Source organism: Arvicola amphibius, chromosome 12 (genome assembly GCF_903992535.2).
Source record: "Arvicola amphibius chromosome 12, mArvAmp1.2, whole genome shotgun sequence".
Lineage (NCBI taxonomy): Eukaryota > Metazoa > Chordata > Mammalia > Rodentia > Cricetidae > Arvicola > Arvicola amphibius.
In genome coordinates, this window is record NC_052058.2 from 92,228,872 (window position 1) to 92,247,095 (window position 18,224).

At 42.8% G+C, this 18,224-nt stretch overlaps 1 protein-coding gene across 4 annotated transcripts in view; it reads left to right on the forward strand.

Annotated features, from left to right (window-relative positions):
* Positions 1-18,224, forward strand: part of Zranb3 (zinc finger RANBP2-type containing 3) — a 161,311-nt gene that overhangs the window by 126,928 nt on the left and 16,159 nt on the right. For 3 of the 4 annotated variants that reach the window (XM_038350128.1, XM_038350129.1, XM_038350131.1), the window contains 4 exons: positions 81-260; positions 2,795-2,947; positions 12,781-13,171; positions 16,290-16,487. In XM_038350128.1, coding sequence (XP_038206056.1) covers positions 81-260; positions 2,795-2,947; positions 12,781-13,171; positions 16,290-16,487 — 922 coding nt within the window. The remainder of the gene's footprint in view (positions 1-80; positions 261-2,794; positions 2,948-12,780; positions 13,172-16,289; positions 16,488-18,224) is intronic. The other variant, XM_038350130.1, reaches the window with a different exon arrangement.

Genomic DNA, 18,224 nt, shown 5'->3' on the forward strand with positions numbered 1-18,224 from the left:
ACATGTGAGTTTTGTGCTATGTGTATATATCTCATGCTCAGCTTATTTGTGCCTCAGTTACTTTGCTTTGTTTTGCTTAGGGTCTGACGTTTACTGCTGCAAGTCACGTTGTCTTCGCTGAGTTGTACTGGGACCCTGGACATATCAAACAAGCTGAAGACCGCGCTCACCGAATCGGACAGTGCAGTTCTGTGAATGTTCACTATCTTATTGCAAACGGTACTCTGGACAGCCTGATGTGGGCGATGCTGAATCGAAAGGTAGTGCTTGAGTCCAAATGGTCTGTCTACCACATGGGTTAAGAGGCTGGGTTTTAATGTGTCCAGGCAAAGGCTACGTACGTATACCAAAATAACAGTAATAGAGACTAAGATCCTAAAGGACTCAGTTGGTACTTCTTTACTTGAAGCACCATACCAAGACATCAGTTTCCAAGCTTGGCTATTTTTTTTTTGTAGTATCAAACAATTTTAATTTTTTAAGTGTTTTCATTTTTTAATTGATTTTTATTGAGCTTTACATTTTCCTCTACTCCCCTCCATGCCTCTGCCCTCCCCTTCAACCCTCTCCTAAGGTCCCCATGGTCCCAATTTACTCAGGAGATCTTGTCTTTTTCTACTTCCCTTGGCTATTTTTTTTCCAAGACCCTCCCTTTTTATTTTCTTTTTTTAAAGAAGTTTTTTTTCTTTTTTCTTTTTCTTTCTTTTTTTGTTTTTTGAGATAAGGTTTCTCAGTGTAACAGTCCTGGCTGTCCTAGAATTTACTCTGTAGACCAGGCTATCCTCAAACTCAGAGATCTACCTGCCTCTTGAGTGCTGGGATTAAAGGCGTGCAACCCCCACTATCCAGCTAAGAAGATTTATTTTTAACTCTATGCATGTATGTATGTATGTATGTATGTATGTATGTGTGTCCATGATGGGGTATGTACACATGAGTGCAGGTGTCAGTTCCCCTGGAGCTGGAGTTACAAAGGCTATGGGCTCAAGGAGCCAACTGTGGGTGCTCTGCTAGAGCTTTTAACTTCTGAGCCCCCCCTCTCGCTCCTCTGGAAGCCCTTTGTCTATTGTTTTCTGTTCCTCCTGATTTTCTCATGTGCTAAGGTTGACTCAGAGCCTCAACTGTGCCTCACACATGCTTCAAGTGTTTTCACGGCTGCTCCTGAAAGCGAGCGAGGCGAGGATCCCCAACTTGCCTTGGTAGTCTTTCTTCCCTTCTTTGGTTTTCCAGCCAAGTAGTGCTGTGCTGCAGTTCTGTGCAGGTGAAGAAGGCTGGCAGGCTACACTCGCTCTGTCCCATTGTCAGTGAGTGCTTCGCTCCCAGCTAACACTGTTTCTACAGATGCAGTCCTGTCTGCTTCTCACTCTTATTAAGCTGGATGATAAATTTGCATTCTTGTCCGTGCCAGCTATTATTTCGCATGGTCCCTTGGACATACCTTGATGTTCTTTGCAAAACATTTTTTCTCATTTGCACAGTCTTGATGGGCCAAGAATTTCCCAAAATTGAAATTGTTACCTTCTTGCTTAACAATTCCATCTGTATTTATTTCTTCTTCTGTTTACCCCGTGTAGTCAGAAGGAGCCATGCTGCTCCTTTAGCACGTTCTTGGAAATCTCAGAGAGATGTAGTTTTATTGCTTGAAAGTTCTAGAAATAACTAGAACATTGTCCATGTAGTTAAGTTCTTGGCTTTGGAATAAAGTGACCTTTCCTCCAGTTTCCAATGGCATGTTTCTCATTTTCATCTGAAACCTTATCAGAATGGTCTTTGGAATCTGTATCCATCACCATTCTGTTCATGATTACATGGATGTTCCTTGAGAAGAGAGGTGCTTGCTCTGTTGCTGTCCTTGTTGACTGGAAATACCTTTAAAGTTCCATTTGTGGAATTTCCTAGCATGCATACTTAAACTCCCAGCCTCTACCCATTGCCTACTTTGTAAACACTCACACCTCCGGGCCGCAGCTACACTTTTGGAGCACCAATTTCTGTATAAGTAATTTGAGCTACTACAATAAACTATCATAGAAATAAACAGAAATGTAGTCTGTCGCTAGTCCTATGGAAGTGGACCCCACATTCATGACTAATTACTTCCCCAAGACCCTGTGTCCTAACATTAGCAATGGAAAGTAAGGGTTTCTCCATGATGAGACAAGGTCGGGGGCACAAACCAACAACCTTCTCCTCCTCCTCCTCTTCCTCCTCCTTCTTTTTCTTCTTCCTCTTCCTCCTCCTCTTCCTCCTCTTCCTCCTCTTCCTCCTCTTCCTCCTCCTCCTCCTCTTCTTCTTCTTTTTTTGAGACAGACTTTCTCTGTAGTTTTTGGTGCCTGTTCTGGAACTAGCTCTTGTAGACCAGGCTGCCTCGAACTCATGGAGATCCACCTGCCTCTGCCTCCCTAATACTGGGATTAAAGGCGTGCCACACCACCGCCCGGCCAAATGAGTTCTGAGTATTGAATATAAATATATGTATAATTAGTGAGTTTTGAGTAGTGAATATAAATATATGTATAATGACCAGTTGTATTTTGGAAAATCCCCAAGTATATAAACATTAAAATAAAATTTTCATGAAGAAAGTGAATATTGTACCATGTTTTTGTTAAATATCCACAAACAGTTGCTAATTAAATTATAATTTTGAATAATCTTATTACTAAAGTCACGATTTGTTAAATGTTAAGTCATAAAGGGGTACCTTTGTGACTTCAGAGCAAAGTCGGGGACTAATCAGAGTCACTGTGGGGGTGACTGTGGTACAATCTGGTCTTCATGTGTCTGCTCACAGGCTCAGGTCACTGGGAGCACACTGAATGGCAGGAAGGAGAAACTCCAGGCTACAGAAGAAGACAAGGAAAAGTGGGGTTTTCTGCAGTTTGCTGAAGCATGGACCCCAAGTGACAGTTGTGAAGAGCTCAGCAAGGATGCTGTGTTCACTCATGTAAGAGAATGTTTTTTTCTACTTTCTTATTTATGTGTTCTTTATCTGTGCACGCATGCGTGTGTGTGCATGTGCGTGTGTGTGTGCACTTGTGTGTGTGCGTGCATGTGTGTGTGTGTTCACACACAAGCGCGCACCAGCTTTCACAGCAACTACCTTGTCTGCTGAGTCATCTCTCCTGCCCCTTTTCTCTGCTGGAAAATGTACTGTATTATTGTAAACAGAAATTCATAATTAATTATGCTCTATATGAGAGGCTGTTTTGCTTAAAGCTAGAAAACGTCAAGAACCAAAAATTAACTTTGCTACTGGACTAGTTTATATTTTCCAACAGTTTCAAAACTTAATGCTCAGTTCTCTCGAAAAACAACTTGAATAGAATCTAACCTTCAGAAGATAATACTGGAGAAAATATTTTTATGCCCTTGAAGGTAGGGAAGGATAACAGTTTGCCTCAAAATACACAAGTAATAAAAAAGTATTGAGATGCTGACTGTAGAAAAAAAATCTTTTTGTTTTGTTTTGAGACAGGGTTTCCTCTGTGCAGTGTTGGCTGTCCTAGAACTTGTTCTGTACATCAAGCTGGCTTCGAACTCAGAGAGATCTTCCTGCTTCTGCCTCTTGAGTGCTATGATTAAATAGGCTCTACTTTGAATTTTATTTGGCCCAGACTTGGAGCTGGCTTTTTCTTTAAGGACCTTCCTACTTCCTTTTACTATAAGATACTATTTGAAAATCAGGATATTTTTTACTCCTTTGGAATACCATTGTTTCAGGGCTCTTTTTCAATGTGGAAAAGTACATGAAAATATATTTTTGCACAGAAAGCTAAACATGGACTGTGCATGTGCCAGCCAAGTAACAAGTTGCTGTCCCCTGTTGTGAGCCGCAGGGATCACACTTGGGTTGTAGAGTAGGCCATGAATATTTTTACCCCCTGAGCCATCTTGCCAGCCACATTTTATTTACGTATTTATTTTATTTTTTGCTTTTGTTTTAAACCAGAGTAGAGTTGATTTGTTTTGTTCTTTTATCTCTGTGCTGGCAGAGAGAAACTGGGTGTATCTAAGATTGGGTCACTGTTGAATTTTTTTTTCAGCTATGTGGGACTGGTCTTTTTAGAAAATCTAGAGGGATGGCGAAAGCAGTGATTTCTTTTTCAAGGTACTTTAAATACATTTTTTCCACTTAGATTATTAAATCCTACTCTTGTCACCCTCCTCCTTTGAAAACAGACTCTTTCGGGAGTTTCCAGGTGTGACAGGTCTCCCGTTGCTGTTCCAGTCATCCATTCGGTGTCTTTGTAGAGGTCAGCGTGATGCCCCAGACATCATTTGTAAAGCAGGTTTATTAATTTTGTTAGAAATGGGGCCGAGTGACAGGAGGCAGGATGGCTCCTTGCAGAGACCTTTGATCAGAGTCTATTAACCGTGACGTCGGCACTCCCTCACGTCGACGGCCTGCTCCCTGCTGGATCAGCACCAGCTTTGAAGTGCTTTATTGTTTTTATGAGTTTGTCTGCGTTTCCTTTTCCACTCTTCAGCTCTAATAACTGACTTTTACTCCTGTCATCAAGGCCAGGGGATTTATCTCAAAGGACCCTGCGTTTACCTTGAGGCCAAACAGAGCTGATAGAGGTCCCCAACCTTCCAGAGGAAACACGCACCAACCTTCATCTGCATTTTGCAACTCTTATTCCCAGGACTTCTCACCAAAGGCAATATTTTTCTTTTGTTTTTATTGAACAATGATTGAACAGAGGATAGGGACACAGCAACTGCTAGCCGTGTAACCAAAGAGAGGGAGGGATTTCTTCTCCGTCTCCCAGGAAGCAGCTTCGCCTCAAAAGGAACTAAGAGAGGCTTTATTGAGATGAATGTGAGTGGCCATGGCCTGGCAGCGTGCATTTGAGCTGCTCCAAATAGCAAGGGCCAATGTGGAGAGAGTTCCATGAAGTTTTTATGGTTACAGGATGGAAACAAGTCATAAGTCAAGGCATTCTGACACCCTAGTAGAACAGGAGGCAGGCAGTTCCAGCAGAATGGGGCAAGCTCTGCTATCGTTTTCAGATGCCGACAGGCGCTTGAGGCTGGCGGAAACTTAGGAGTGCATTTGTATGTCCCAGAAAGCCTCACAGAAGGCCAGGGAGCCAGGCATGGTGGTATATACCTATAATCCTAGAACTCAGGCGTGGTGGTATGTGCCTATAATCTAGAACTCAGGTGTGGTGGCATTTGCCTATAATCTAGAACTCAGGTGTGGTGGTATATGCCTATAATCCTAGAACTCAGGACACAGAAGCAGAAAGGTTGCTGCAAGTTCAAGGTCTGCCTCATCTACATAGCAAGTTCCAGGCTGTGCAGTGTTCAACAGAAGGAGGGGATGGGGTACTAAAGATTGCACAAGAAGGTTTTGGCTCCAAGCTTTTATCTTCCCACAGTCCGGGAAGTGCTCGTCAGCCTCCGTCAGGCTGTAGGCTCTTTATCACAGGTGTGACTTTTCTCTGGGAACTTGGATTCTCATTGGTGATGAAATGTCTGTCGGGTCAGATCCTATCTCCTATTTAGAAATGCCAACTTTTAAGTTCCTTATTTATTAATCATAAAGAGAATCACTTGCTGGGATTAAAAGACAAATAGTTGTGAAGAATTGGATATTGTCCATGACCCTACTACAGTGATTTTCTAAGTGCAAGCATGCCATAAGCTATCCAATAATATAGCTTTACTAGCTAATAAAAATATTTTGCCTTTCTGTGTTACTACCTCTCTAAGAAAAAGAATAGAAATAATAAAGTCATTCATTTTAAAGTAAACCACAGAGCTGGAGAGATGGCATGTTGGTTAAGAACACTAGCTAAGCTGCTCTTGCAGAGGACCCAAGTGTGATTCCATGTACCCAGTACACAAGAGCTCACAGCTGTCTGCATCTCCACTTCTAAGAGATCTGGTGCCCTCTTCTGACCTCTGTGGGCATCAGGCATGTATGTGGTACACAGACATTCATACAGGCAAAACACTCATACATATAATATTAAAACTAATAAATCTCTTTAAAAAAATAAGTATCCATGGGACTGTTGAGATGGCTCAGTGGTTAAGAGCACTGGCTGTTCTGGAGATCCTGAGTTCAATTCCCAACACCTACATGGTAGCTCACAACCATCTATAATAGGACCTAATGCCCTCTTCTGGCCTGCAGGTATACAGGCAGAGCACTCATACATAAAATATAAATAAATCAAATTTTAAAAGAAGTATCCTGGCAGCATGATATGCTAAACATTAAGCTGTCAGGTTGGATTTTGGAATTTGAAGATCCTGGCCTGTTATAGTGAGACCAACAAACATTTCTTTAGCCTCTACGTGACAGGGAGTTACATTATTGATAAGTGTAAAATTTTTAGAAGACATGATTGTTTGGGAAATATCAGTCGCTTTGATCCCTGGATCCACGTTCTCCAGGGATGTCAGTGTCAGCACTCCAGAGGCGGTGGCACCCGGGAGAAGGCAGCCAGGAAATAAGGTGGGCTGAAATCTCATGCAACGGCCAGCTTTATCCAGAACCACAGACAGTGTGAGCTCTGAGGGTTGAGAAGGTCCCCTGAGTAACGTTCTCACGAGTCCGAGCTGTGTACAGTCACAAGGACAAGGACATGTGTTTTCCACAGAGGCAAATAAAGGATAGTTTAAACATTCAACTGAATAACAGCACAAGCAACAATGAGTAATCTGAAGTAAACTCACTCCTATCTGGTACCTCTGGGAGGAGCAAAAAACACATTCCAAGAACATTCCCAGGTTTTGAAGAAACTGAGATCTCAAGACTCAGTTTTCTCTGAGTGTTCTCACAAGCACTCAGAATTCTCCACACATGACGCCATCCATTTTCCAACAGTCACCAACACTAAAGTGGATGCTGAATAAAAACTCAGCTTAATAATTAAGGACAATATAGGAATCATTAGAGAAAGGGATGTTGTAGTTCTTACCTATAATCTTAGCCCTCAAGAGGTAGATGCAGGAGGGCCAGGAATTCAGGGTCTCTTTCTGCTCTATATCAAGGCCAGCCTGAACTACATAAGAGTGTCTCAAAAAATTTTACTAGAAGTATTTTTAAAAAAACAAAGCAAAAGCAAACAAACACAAAACCCCTGGCATCTTATGTATCACAGGCTGCTCAGTCTCACCGTGTAGCCAAGGATGCCCTTGAACTTCTGATCCTCCTGACTTCACAGGTCGGTGCACCATACCTGGCTTCTTATTAACCTGCCATGTCCTAACACCTACCTGTCTGCTGATGGACCAGTGCCGTCGCTGTGTCTCATCTCAGAATATTAGACAGCGTGTTTTGTTTTAAGCTGCATGGCATTTGAGTTCTTTTTCTTTAAGATGTGTGTGTGTGTGTGTGCGTGCGCACGTGCGTGTGTAAAAGAGGGGGGAGTATGCCTGTAATTGTAGGTGTCGCTGGAGGCCTCTGGAGCTGGTGTTTGTGGGCCGTATGATGTGGGTGCTAGAAGCCAAACTCGGGTCCTCTGCAGTAGTGCTTGTCCTTGGTCCCTAAGCGTCTCTCCAATGCCCACATTTGGGTCCCATATCTCCTTCCAGTACAGTGGTTTCCCGGAGTCCTTACACTTTTCTCTGCTCACCTCATGCACAGTGTCCCTCTTTCAGCCGTGTGGCAGTTCTTACTCCTGTGCCCGTTCTTCTCTCCGAGTGCAGTCTCAGTGATGTACAGAGAATCTGCAGTGGCATGAGTTGTGGCTGCACAGGAGTTCCTCTGCATATGTACCTATCAGACTTTAAAATGTTAGTCTTTGAAGTTAGAGGGATTTGCAAGAAGTATTCAGATACTGCTGCAAAATAAAAGACGGGAAATGGTGGCCTCCACCTGTTATCCTAACACTGGAGATGCAAAAGCAGCAAGATCGGGAGTTTAAGGTTACCCTTTGCTACTGAACAAGTTCCAGGCCAGCCTGGGTATACAGTACCATCTCCCAAAAAAGAAAACAAAAAGAGAAAATGCATACTTTGTTTCGTTGGGAGTGGGGATACGGCTCAGTGGGTAAGAGTTCAGAGCCCCAGCCCCTACATAAAAAGCCGGGCATGGCCCCCAACACCTACAACTAGCACTGTGGGGAGCTAAGACAGAAGGCTCACTGGGGCTTGCTGCACAGCAATCCCATCTGAAAAGTGGTGAGACCTCACCTCAGTGGACTAAGGCAGAGAGAAGTAGAACGGGACACCTAAATGTCCTCCAGCCTTCCTGTACAGTCGTGGGCATCGCTCCCATGCACACACACATGCACAACTACACGCATAGGCATACACTTATTTATAGGTTTCATTTACTACCAGTGTACATTTCATTTTTCACGTGTGAACACTTGGTCCCTCTTTATCTACTTTAACTTGGTAAGAGAAATGGAGCTAGTAAAACTCATTTTATTCTCACGACTTCATCTTAGTTGGGTCTTGAGTTCCTTGAGACTGTGGGAGGAAATAAAAACCTTCTCCAAAAAACAAAAAATGCATACACAGTTCAAATAAGTGTGTATAGTCAGTCCTGGAGGCTGTCTATGGCCTGCAAGAACACATATCACCAATCCTTCTCTGTTCCAACCAGCACATAATAATTACCTTTAGGATGTATCAAAGGGATTTTTCTGCCTTGTTTTTCTACCAATCATGGCTGCTAAATGTCAAAGAAACCTCATCAGTACCTTCCTGCTCAGTTGCCCAGAGGCTCTAATCAGAAAGTTCAGCTGATGCTGGGATCAGGTTTCTAACTGAGGACAGTAACGAACGCTGTGCTCCTCCAGCCCTGCGGTCATTCTAACTGAGGACTGTAACGGAACGCTGTGCTCCTCCAGCCCTGCGGTCACAGCAACCTCATCATCCACCTTAGCCACCCCTGTAGCATTAGGTAGCATCCTTGCTAGTGCACTGTTTGCAAGAATCTTAATCTTGGTGTATCTTATTATTACAGTTATTTTCCAGCCACTGCCTTTAAACTCCAGCCACTGGAGTTTATTTGCTGAGGTCTCTGTCTTACCCAGCAGCACATGGGCTCCAATCAGCACGTACACAGGACTCACCTATCACTGCCACACACTGCTGGTGACCTCGAGCATGGCAGAGCTGACCTCTCTTTCTGAGTGCAGTCTTTCACTGCTGCACATCCCTCTCAGTTCTCTCTAGCACAAAATGTGAATTTCTCAGATGCTACTTTCCCAAACTAGTTATTCTTTTTTTTTTTTTTTTTTTTTTTTTTTTTTTTTTTTTTTTTTTTGGCACAGGGTTTCTCTATGTACCCCTGGCTGTCCTGGAACTTACTCTATAGACCAGGCTGTCCTCGAACTCACAGAGTTCTAGCCTCTGCCTCCCAAGTGCTGCCCTGTGTTAATTCTTTAAAAAAATCTTTTAAAAAATAAATAGCTTAAGTAAATGGCTTCCTTAAGGTTGACTATATTTGAAGGCCCTGAGAAGTCATTGCTAGAAGATTTCTTTAAGATTTTTTTTTTTTTTGAAGATTGCTTTCAAGAACTCCTATATGCTTTTTCCCCCTTTAAATGGTGAGCTGGCTAGGTAAGTGTGTAAAGAAATAAATCATTGAAAACATAGACTGAGGGATTGGGGGTGACAAGTGGGGAATTGGTCGTAGTGCAAGTATGATGACTAGAGCTTGGGTCTCCAGAGGCCACTGAAGTCAGGTGCCCGTGGTGGCCCACTTGTAATCCCAGCACAAAGGAGGTGGAGACATGGATCATCAGGGCAGGCCAGCCAGCCAGACTAGCCAAAACAGTGAGCACTGGGTTCAGAAGAGACCCCGCCTCCGTTTATAAGATAGAGAGTGATTGAGAAAGACACCTTTCATCAATCTCAGGCCTACACAACATGCACCCAATGATGATGGTAATTCAGTAAAGCAGAGAGCTCAAAAGATGCTGATACTATTAAACACAATTGAATGTATGTGATAGCTCACTAATGTGTATTTCATATACAACTATACTGACTGTATTCGTCATGGTTCTCTAGAGTAACAGAACTTATGGAATGGCTCTATCTATATAAAAGGGGATTTATTAGAATGACTTATAAACTGCAGTCCATATAACCTAACAGGGGCTGCCTGTGAAAGGAAAGTCCAAGAGTCCAGCAGTTGTTCAGGCCATGCGGCTGAGTGTCTCAGCTGGTCTTCAGTAGACCCTGGGATCCAATGCCAGAGAAGGAGTGGACTTGTTAGCAAAGAGCCAAAGCTTCCTTCTTCCACGTCCTTATATAGGCTTCCAGCAGAATGTGTGGCCCAGATTAGATCTGGATTAAATGTGTGTCTTCCTACCTTGAGACCTTGATTATAGGCACGTCTTTTCCCCCTCTCAGAACGAAATGGGTTAAAGGCACATCTTCTTACCTCAGGGATCCATATTAGAAGTGGATCTTCCTGCTTCAAATTAAGCAAAAATCCCTCAGAGGTGTGCCCTCAATTTGGGGGTTTTAGTTAATTCCAAATGTAGTCAAGTTGACAACCAAGAATAGCCCTCATACTGACATATGCTTTATCTGCTCCTCATTAAAAAAAAAAAAAAAGTTTTAAACCATGTATCCCAAAAAAAAAATCAAAACAAAAAGAGGTCGCTGGGTGGTGGTGGCACGTGCCTTTAATTCCAGCACTCAGGAAGCAGAGGCAAACGGACCTCTGTGAGTTCAAGGCCAGCCTGGTTTACAAAGGGAGTTTCAGGACAGTCAGAGCTATTGCACAGAGAAACCCTGTCTCGAAAAGAAAGGGAAGGAGGAGTAGGAAGAAGAGAAGAAGAAAGAAACAGAAAGAAAAGGAAGGAAGGAAGAAAGGAAGGAAGGAAGGAAGGAAGGAAGGAAGGAAGGAAGGAAGGAAGGAAGGAAGGATCTGCTCCCTGGTGACCACCACTGCAGTTATTTGAAAAGACAACTAGACTAGACCCAATAGACCTCATTGAGACTATAAGACTCTTCAACAAAACCATTATTGATAACGATACTGTAAAGTCTTCCTTGTAGAACTTCTCTTAAATGTGAGCAGACACATTAAATAGCTTAATTAGGACTGGTGAGATAACTCAGTGGGTAAAGAATCCTGCTACCAGGCCTCATGACCTGAGTTTAATCCTCGGAACACACATGGTGGAAGGAGAGAACTGTCTCCTGCACATTGTCCTCTGACCACCCACATACACGTACATACATGCACCTGCATGTATACATGCACATACAAAACAGTAAATGTAATTAAAATACTTTTAGGAATAACCTAATTAAGAACATTCATATTTTAGGCCCTGTGTGTGATTCGTTTATTAGAAGAGGCTTTGGTTTTGTAGTGGTGATGAAAGGCCACCAGCATTGTGTAAAACTTCTCACTTGAAAATCAGATTGAATTCTTTATTCCAAGAAAAGGCCACTGGTAAAACAAACAGTGAACTGAAGGAAGCAGAACAAAACAAAGTAAAAACGTCCTTGATAGTCACAGAAAAATAAAAGGGATTATTGTATCTATGAAAAATAAGGGAGAAGTCAGAAAATAGGGACAGAAACCAACTTTTGTACGCCAAAATTAATGATTTAACAAAGAGCAAAAGATAAGGAGGAAAGCACCCAGAAAGAACATAAGAAAACACAGAGAAAGCAGCCAGATGGTGGTGGCGCACGCCTTTTATCCCAGCACTTGGGAGGCAGAGGCAGGTGGATCTCAGAGACGTTGAGGCCAGCCTAGTCTACAGAGCAAGTTCCGGGACAGCCAGGACTATACAGAGAAACCCTGTCTCAAACACCCCCGGAGAAAAGGGGGGGGGGATATAGAGGAAGCAAAGTAATACAAGAAATCGGCTCAGAGTTGAAGGCCATCAAAGCTCACAGCTGGAGCTACAGTGAACGGAAAGCTAAGTCCTCCCCATCCACCGCGTGGGAGTTGTCTGGCTTCTCTCCTTCATTCATCCTTGGTCATCTGTTTTTATTTCATCGTTCTTTTCCTTCTCGTTTGTATGTGTGTTTTTTTAATTTATTTATTTTATTTATTATGTATACAGTATTCTGTTTGTGTGTATGCCTGCAGGCCAGAAGAGGGCACCAGATCTCATTACAGATGGTTGTGAGCCACCATGTGGTTGCTGGGAATTGAACTCAGGACTTTTGGAAGAGCAGGCAATGCTCTTAACCTCTGAGCCATCTCTCCAGCCCCTGTATATGTGTTATATATGTATGTTTGTATGCTTGCAGATCTGTGAAATACATGTGAGAATACACATTCGTGTGTATATGAGTGCATGTGGAGGTCAGAATGAATATTTTAATGCTGTTTGAAAAATGTTTCCTGGTCAGTGTACTGTTTTAGTAGAGTGTCCTAGTTTATGTACAGTGTGTTTATAGTTTGGGCATGAAAGTATTTTTCTATGTTCTTGATTGATTTAAGATATTATTTTATATGCCTGAAATGTTTACATATGCAATTCCTTCTTTTACCTGATGTGCATCTAAGGCAGGTAATTTAGAAAGTATATTTTTATTTCATAACTTTAGCTAAGTTCCTAACTTTTAAAATGTTTCCTCACCTGAATGCTGATTTCACATTAGGGTTAATGAGTTCAGCCCACATAAGTGCTAAGCAAAAAGACACAGGAAGTACATAGCTGTATTCACTCAGTGCACGACTGTGTTTATTGCTCTGAGTTGTATGTATTTATGAAGAGTTGCACTATAATTAGATTCATTTCCTGTCAGTCTGATTAATGAAAATGCTAAGTCCTTTCATTTAGGAAGAATTGCTCCCTCATTTGATAACTGTTGTCTGATTTTTAGTTTGAAAAAGAAAAACAACATGATATTCGATCATTCTTCTCACCAAAATCGACAAAGAGACAGTTGGAAACATCCAGGACAATCAAGGAGAAGACTGCAGTGGCCCCAGGCCCTGGCAAAGTGACTGCAGATGATAGCACTGATGACAGAAATGGTTCTGAACCTGAAGCTAAAAGATTGAAGACCCTCAGCACCAAGGACCCCAGCAGTACACTGGAGGAAAGACCACCCTTGCAAGCCAGAGCCACATCCATGGACGTCCCTGAGGTCAAGTCCCCACTGGCCTCCCCAGCCCTTCCCGAGAAGGGGTGGCAGTGTGGCTTCTGCACATTCATCAATAACTTAGTCCTTCCTTACTGTGAGATGTGTGAGAACCCTCGGGGCAGAGCTGGTGAGTACTCAGAAGGTGAAGGTGAGAGGGAGGGATAGGGCGGTGGGGGTGGCTGAAGACCATCCAAGTTTTCAGATAATACTGTACAGATGCAAAGTGTTCTATGACTCAGCAGCCTGCAGCCCTTAAAATGGAATAAGAATTTCACTGAGTGAAGACTAAATTCATCCCCTGTGGAATGTATGTGAATGACTCCTGTTCTGTCAAGAATCTATATCCTGAGTGTCACTGGCTTGGCATTAATTTGGTGCAAGTGGGCATTTCTGATTAATGTCAGCAGGATGTGAGCTCGGTGGGCAGGAGAAGCCTTGTTGCTATGGTAGCAAATGTACTGCCCATCACAGGCTTGCTGTTATAAAACTCATAGATATTCTTGTTTTTAAGGAAATTATAGAGGATTTCTATATTTAAATGGAATCTTTTCAGTAACTGTTTTGCCTGCTTAATATACATTGCATCATGTTTTTTTGTTTGACAAATCATGAGTTCTTCTCAAGGTTTTATTAAAGGAATCTTTAATAAAATTAAATTTAATTTTATTAAATGGAGCACTGTGATATAACAATGGAGCATAGTGACTGAACAATGGAGCACTGTGACAGCACAATGGAGCACTGTGATGGCACAATGGAGCACTGTGATAGAACAATGGAGCACTGTGACGGCACAGTGGAGCACTGTGATGGAACAGTGGAGCACTGTGATAGAACAATGGAGCACTGTGATGGAACAGTGGAGCACTGTGATAGAACAATGGAGCACTGTGATGGAACAATGGAGCACTGTGATAGAACAATGGAGCACTGTGATGGAACAATGGAGCACTGTGATGGAACAATGGAGCACTGTGATGGAACAATGGAGCACTGTGATGGAACAGTGGAGCACTGTGATGGAACAGTGGAGCACTGTGATGGAACAATGGAGCACTGTGATGGAACAATGGAGCACTGTGATGGAACAATGGAGCACTGTGATAGAACAATGGAGCACTGTGATGGAACAATGGAGCACTGTGATGGAACAATGGAGCACTGTGATGGAACAGTGGAGCACTGTGATGGAACAATGGAGCACTGTGATGGAACAATGGAGCACTGTGATGGAACAGTGGAGCACTGTGACAGCACAATGGAGCACTGTGATAGAACAATGGAGCACTGTGATGGAACAATGGAGCACTGTGATGGAACAGTGGAGCACTGTGATGGAACAGTGGAGCACTGTGATGGAACAATGGAGCACTGTGACGGAACAATGGAGCAAATTAAAATTAAATAAATAAAATTAAATAAAATCAAAATTAAATAACTTTTTAAAAATCAAAGTTTATTATGTGTTTGATAGTTCTGATTTTTCCCTCATGCAAACAGCAACAATGAAAGTTTCTAAACCTTTGATTCAGTAAGCAACCTGCCAAGAAACTTTAAAAAATAAACACATTTTTGAACATGAGACAATCTGCTTAGAGAAAAAAATAAAAATTTTAAGTAGGAATGTTATCTCAACATTACAGTGGTCAGCTTTATATTATCACAGTTGACATAGCAATTGCCTACCTTGGTTTGTTTGTAACCCCAAAGTGTCGAAAGACAGAATTAACTAATTAAATAGAAGAATCCAAAAAATTAGAGGAGCCATATTAGGATGTTGTGGTCTATCGAGGCAGCTGTGGTACTTTGGTGTGGATATGGTGTGGATACATGGGATGGTAATATTCAACAACAGTTGAAATTGCCCAGTTTTGCATCTCTGATTTGAATGTCAGAGTGGTTATGTCCAAAGCAGTCCATAGACCACTCTACTTTGGAGCCCAGTGGAGCCTCAGGCTTGACAGGCCTGGGCTAGAATCCTGAGGGCTCAGAGATCCCAGTCGCTCAGCTGCTTGTTGAATCTCAGTGCCCACATTAAAAAGCCAGGCACACCAAACATCATGGGAATGTCCAGACAGGCCGATTTCTGAAACTAACCAACTGGCTAGCCAGGAAAGTCAAATTAGTGAGCTCCAGGTGCAGTGAGAGACCAAAATAAGGTGGGAAATGAGTGAAGAAGGCACCACATGTCAACTTTCAGCATGTGGTGTGCGTGTATGCGCGTGTTTGTGTGTGTGCACGCGCATATGTGTGCACACATGCACAAGTGTGTTGCAAAAATTAAAATCTTCAGCATTGGGTTGGAGAGATGGCTCAGCTGAAGAGAGCTTGGCTGCTCTCCCAGAGGACCCACGTTCGATTCCCAGCATCTACATGGTTGCTCACAACAGTCTTTTACTGCAGTCTTAGAAGATCTAACATGGTCTTCTGACCTCCATGGACCCCACACACACATAGTGCACAGGCATACATGTAGACCAAATACCCGTATGCATAAAATGAAAATAAATAATAAAAAAATCTAGTAGTATCCTTGATATCCTTCTCACCTCCGTCAATTGTTAAACTACAAAGTACATCCCTACTCCAACTCCTCCTGTTGCTACCACATAAAAGCCATCATCAGCTCTGATCAAGACCCAGTAGCATCCTCTAGTCTTGCCCTTTGGGATCTTTCCATGCAAAACAGAGTCACCCTTTAATAATGGGATCCGCTGGGCTTAGCAGCAGGATTGGAGGCAGATGTCAATGGATCTATGTGAGTTACAGGCCAGCCAAGGCTACATGAGACCTTGGGGGGAAAGAAACACCACCAACAAAACTGCAATCGTCATTACTCCTCTAAAGGTCTCAGTTGCTCTCCAGTTCTGTGTAGAGTATACCCAACAGTGTAAGCCCTTGGCTAAGGTCAACAGCAGCTCTGAGCTGGGTGGGACTCTCTGAGAGCATGGCTAGACACGGTTTTTGTTTACACTTTTGTGTATCTGTGTGTGCATCTTAGAAGAGATCCTCAGGAGGCAAGGCCAATAGTCCTTCCTGATGTTTTGTAAGTCTGCCTGCCTCTGCCTCCCAAGTGCTGAGATTAAAGGTGTGCGCCACCAAGCCCAGTTCGTTCTTTCTTTCTTTCTTTCTTTCTTTCTTTCTTTCTTTCTTTCTTTCTTTCTCTTTCTTTTTTAATAAAATTGAGCTGTGACATTTTAATCTATGCTTGTTACAAGTAACTTACTTTACTTTAATAATTCCAGCTGGCCTCAATCGTATGCAGGATAACAATAAAAATGGGGATGGTGATTCTCAGAAAAACACCTCCAGAAATGATCAGGCTAGTTTGGACTGTGTAAAGGAACGTCCCAGACAGCCAGAACCTGAGCAGTTGGCTAAGAGCAAGGAAGAAACATGGAAAGGTGAGAGGAGGGACAGACTGACATCCCAGGCAGGGAATGGTAAGTACTGCTTTCGTTTCTAGTGCTCAGATAATAAACCATGTGAAGGCCAAGGCTGTGGCTCAGTTGATAGAGTTCGTAGCTATCACACAGACATCTACAACCTTAGTGCCCAGCACTCAAAAGGAAGGGACGGGAACGCTATGAAATCAAGGTCATCCTTGGTTATGTAGTGAATCTGAGGCTAGCCTGGGCTATAATGAGACCCTATTTCAAAACTAAAAAACTAATTAAATAAGTGCCATAGACTTTAATACATAATGCTGTTACTAGATTCGTGATTGATACCTTATGCCACGTACCTTTTATTCTCTTTTATGTTAAAACACACCTTTAAATACCAGAGGACTCTCTGCTGGCATCAACACTACATGGTATCACAACCAACAAATTGCTACTGCCACCAGAATGTTGCCCTGTCCAACCATAGTGACCTTGTTGACAGGGAGAGAGCTGTTTTTATTTGGGTGGTACCTCAGGGCACAGTAATCAGACTGACAGAGCCAACAGCCCTTTAGCAGATCACTAACCTTTTTCACATGGATGCTTTTAGATGGCTACACTCAGCTAGCATTTTCAAGAAACAATTTTAAGAAACATAATTTCACGACTGTCTGAAACAAGCTAGAGAGATGCCTCAGTGGGTAGCGTGCCTGCCCTGCAAACATGGGAGGCAGAGATAGGCAGATCTCTGTGAGTTCGAGGCCAGCCTGGTCTACAGACCGAGTTCCAGGATAGGCTCCAAACAAAGCTACAGAGAAACCCTGCCTTAAAAAACAAAACAAGACACAAGATTCATTTATTTATTACGTATACAGTGTTCTGCCTGCATGTATGCTTGCAAGCCAGAAGATCTCATCACAGGTGGTTGTGAGCCACCACATGCGTGCTGTGAATTGAACCCAGGACTTCTGGAAGAGCAGCCAGTGCTCTTAACTGCTGAGCCTTCTCTCCAGCCGTCAAAGAATGATTTCTAATCTTTACACATTAATGCCTAATTCTTCAAATATGGAGACGGACTGATTACAAATGCTCTTCTGCTCAAGGTTGGCAGAAAGAACTTCCCATTAAACCGTGGCACAACACCTTACAAAGCCCAAACATGCCACCTGTGGCTGTGACTGTTGTTTGTCCTGAGGATCAGGACCAGCAGTACCTTCTGCCTTCAGCAGCTTTGTTTGGTATATAATAGGTCTACTAGAAAACTACTATGGTGATAGTATTGCCTAGTGGACTGGCAAGTAAAGCTGAGCTTCTCTAGCTGGGAAAGAATGTTCAGAGGTCACTGACCAACCACAACTAAAATAGAGTATAAACTCGGCAATTAGAGAGATAGCCAGTGACCAAGAGTAACCTGACTTTGGTTCCCAGCACCCAAACCAGGGGGTTCACAATCACCTTAACTCTAGTTTAGGATCTGATGCCCACTGGCCCCACTGGCATCTGCATGCACAACAGTGCACATAAATTCACACAAGTGTACACATCACATAAATAAAAATAGTGCATTTAAGAGTACAAGCTCTGGAGCCCCTTTTCCTCTTAAGCAGGTTAATGTGCTGAGATTCCTCCTGTTAAAATGTACTCTTCATGTGTGAGAAATGCCCTGGAGACAGTAGTTAGCACAGTTCCTGGGCCACTGGTGTGTTTGGTAGGCATTGACTACACTCATTATTTATTTAACCTGTGCTTTTGGGGTTTGATTTTAATTGTACTTGGGATCCAACACAGGGTCTT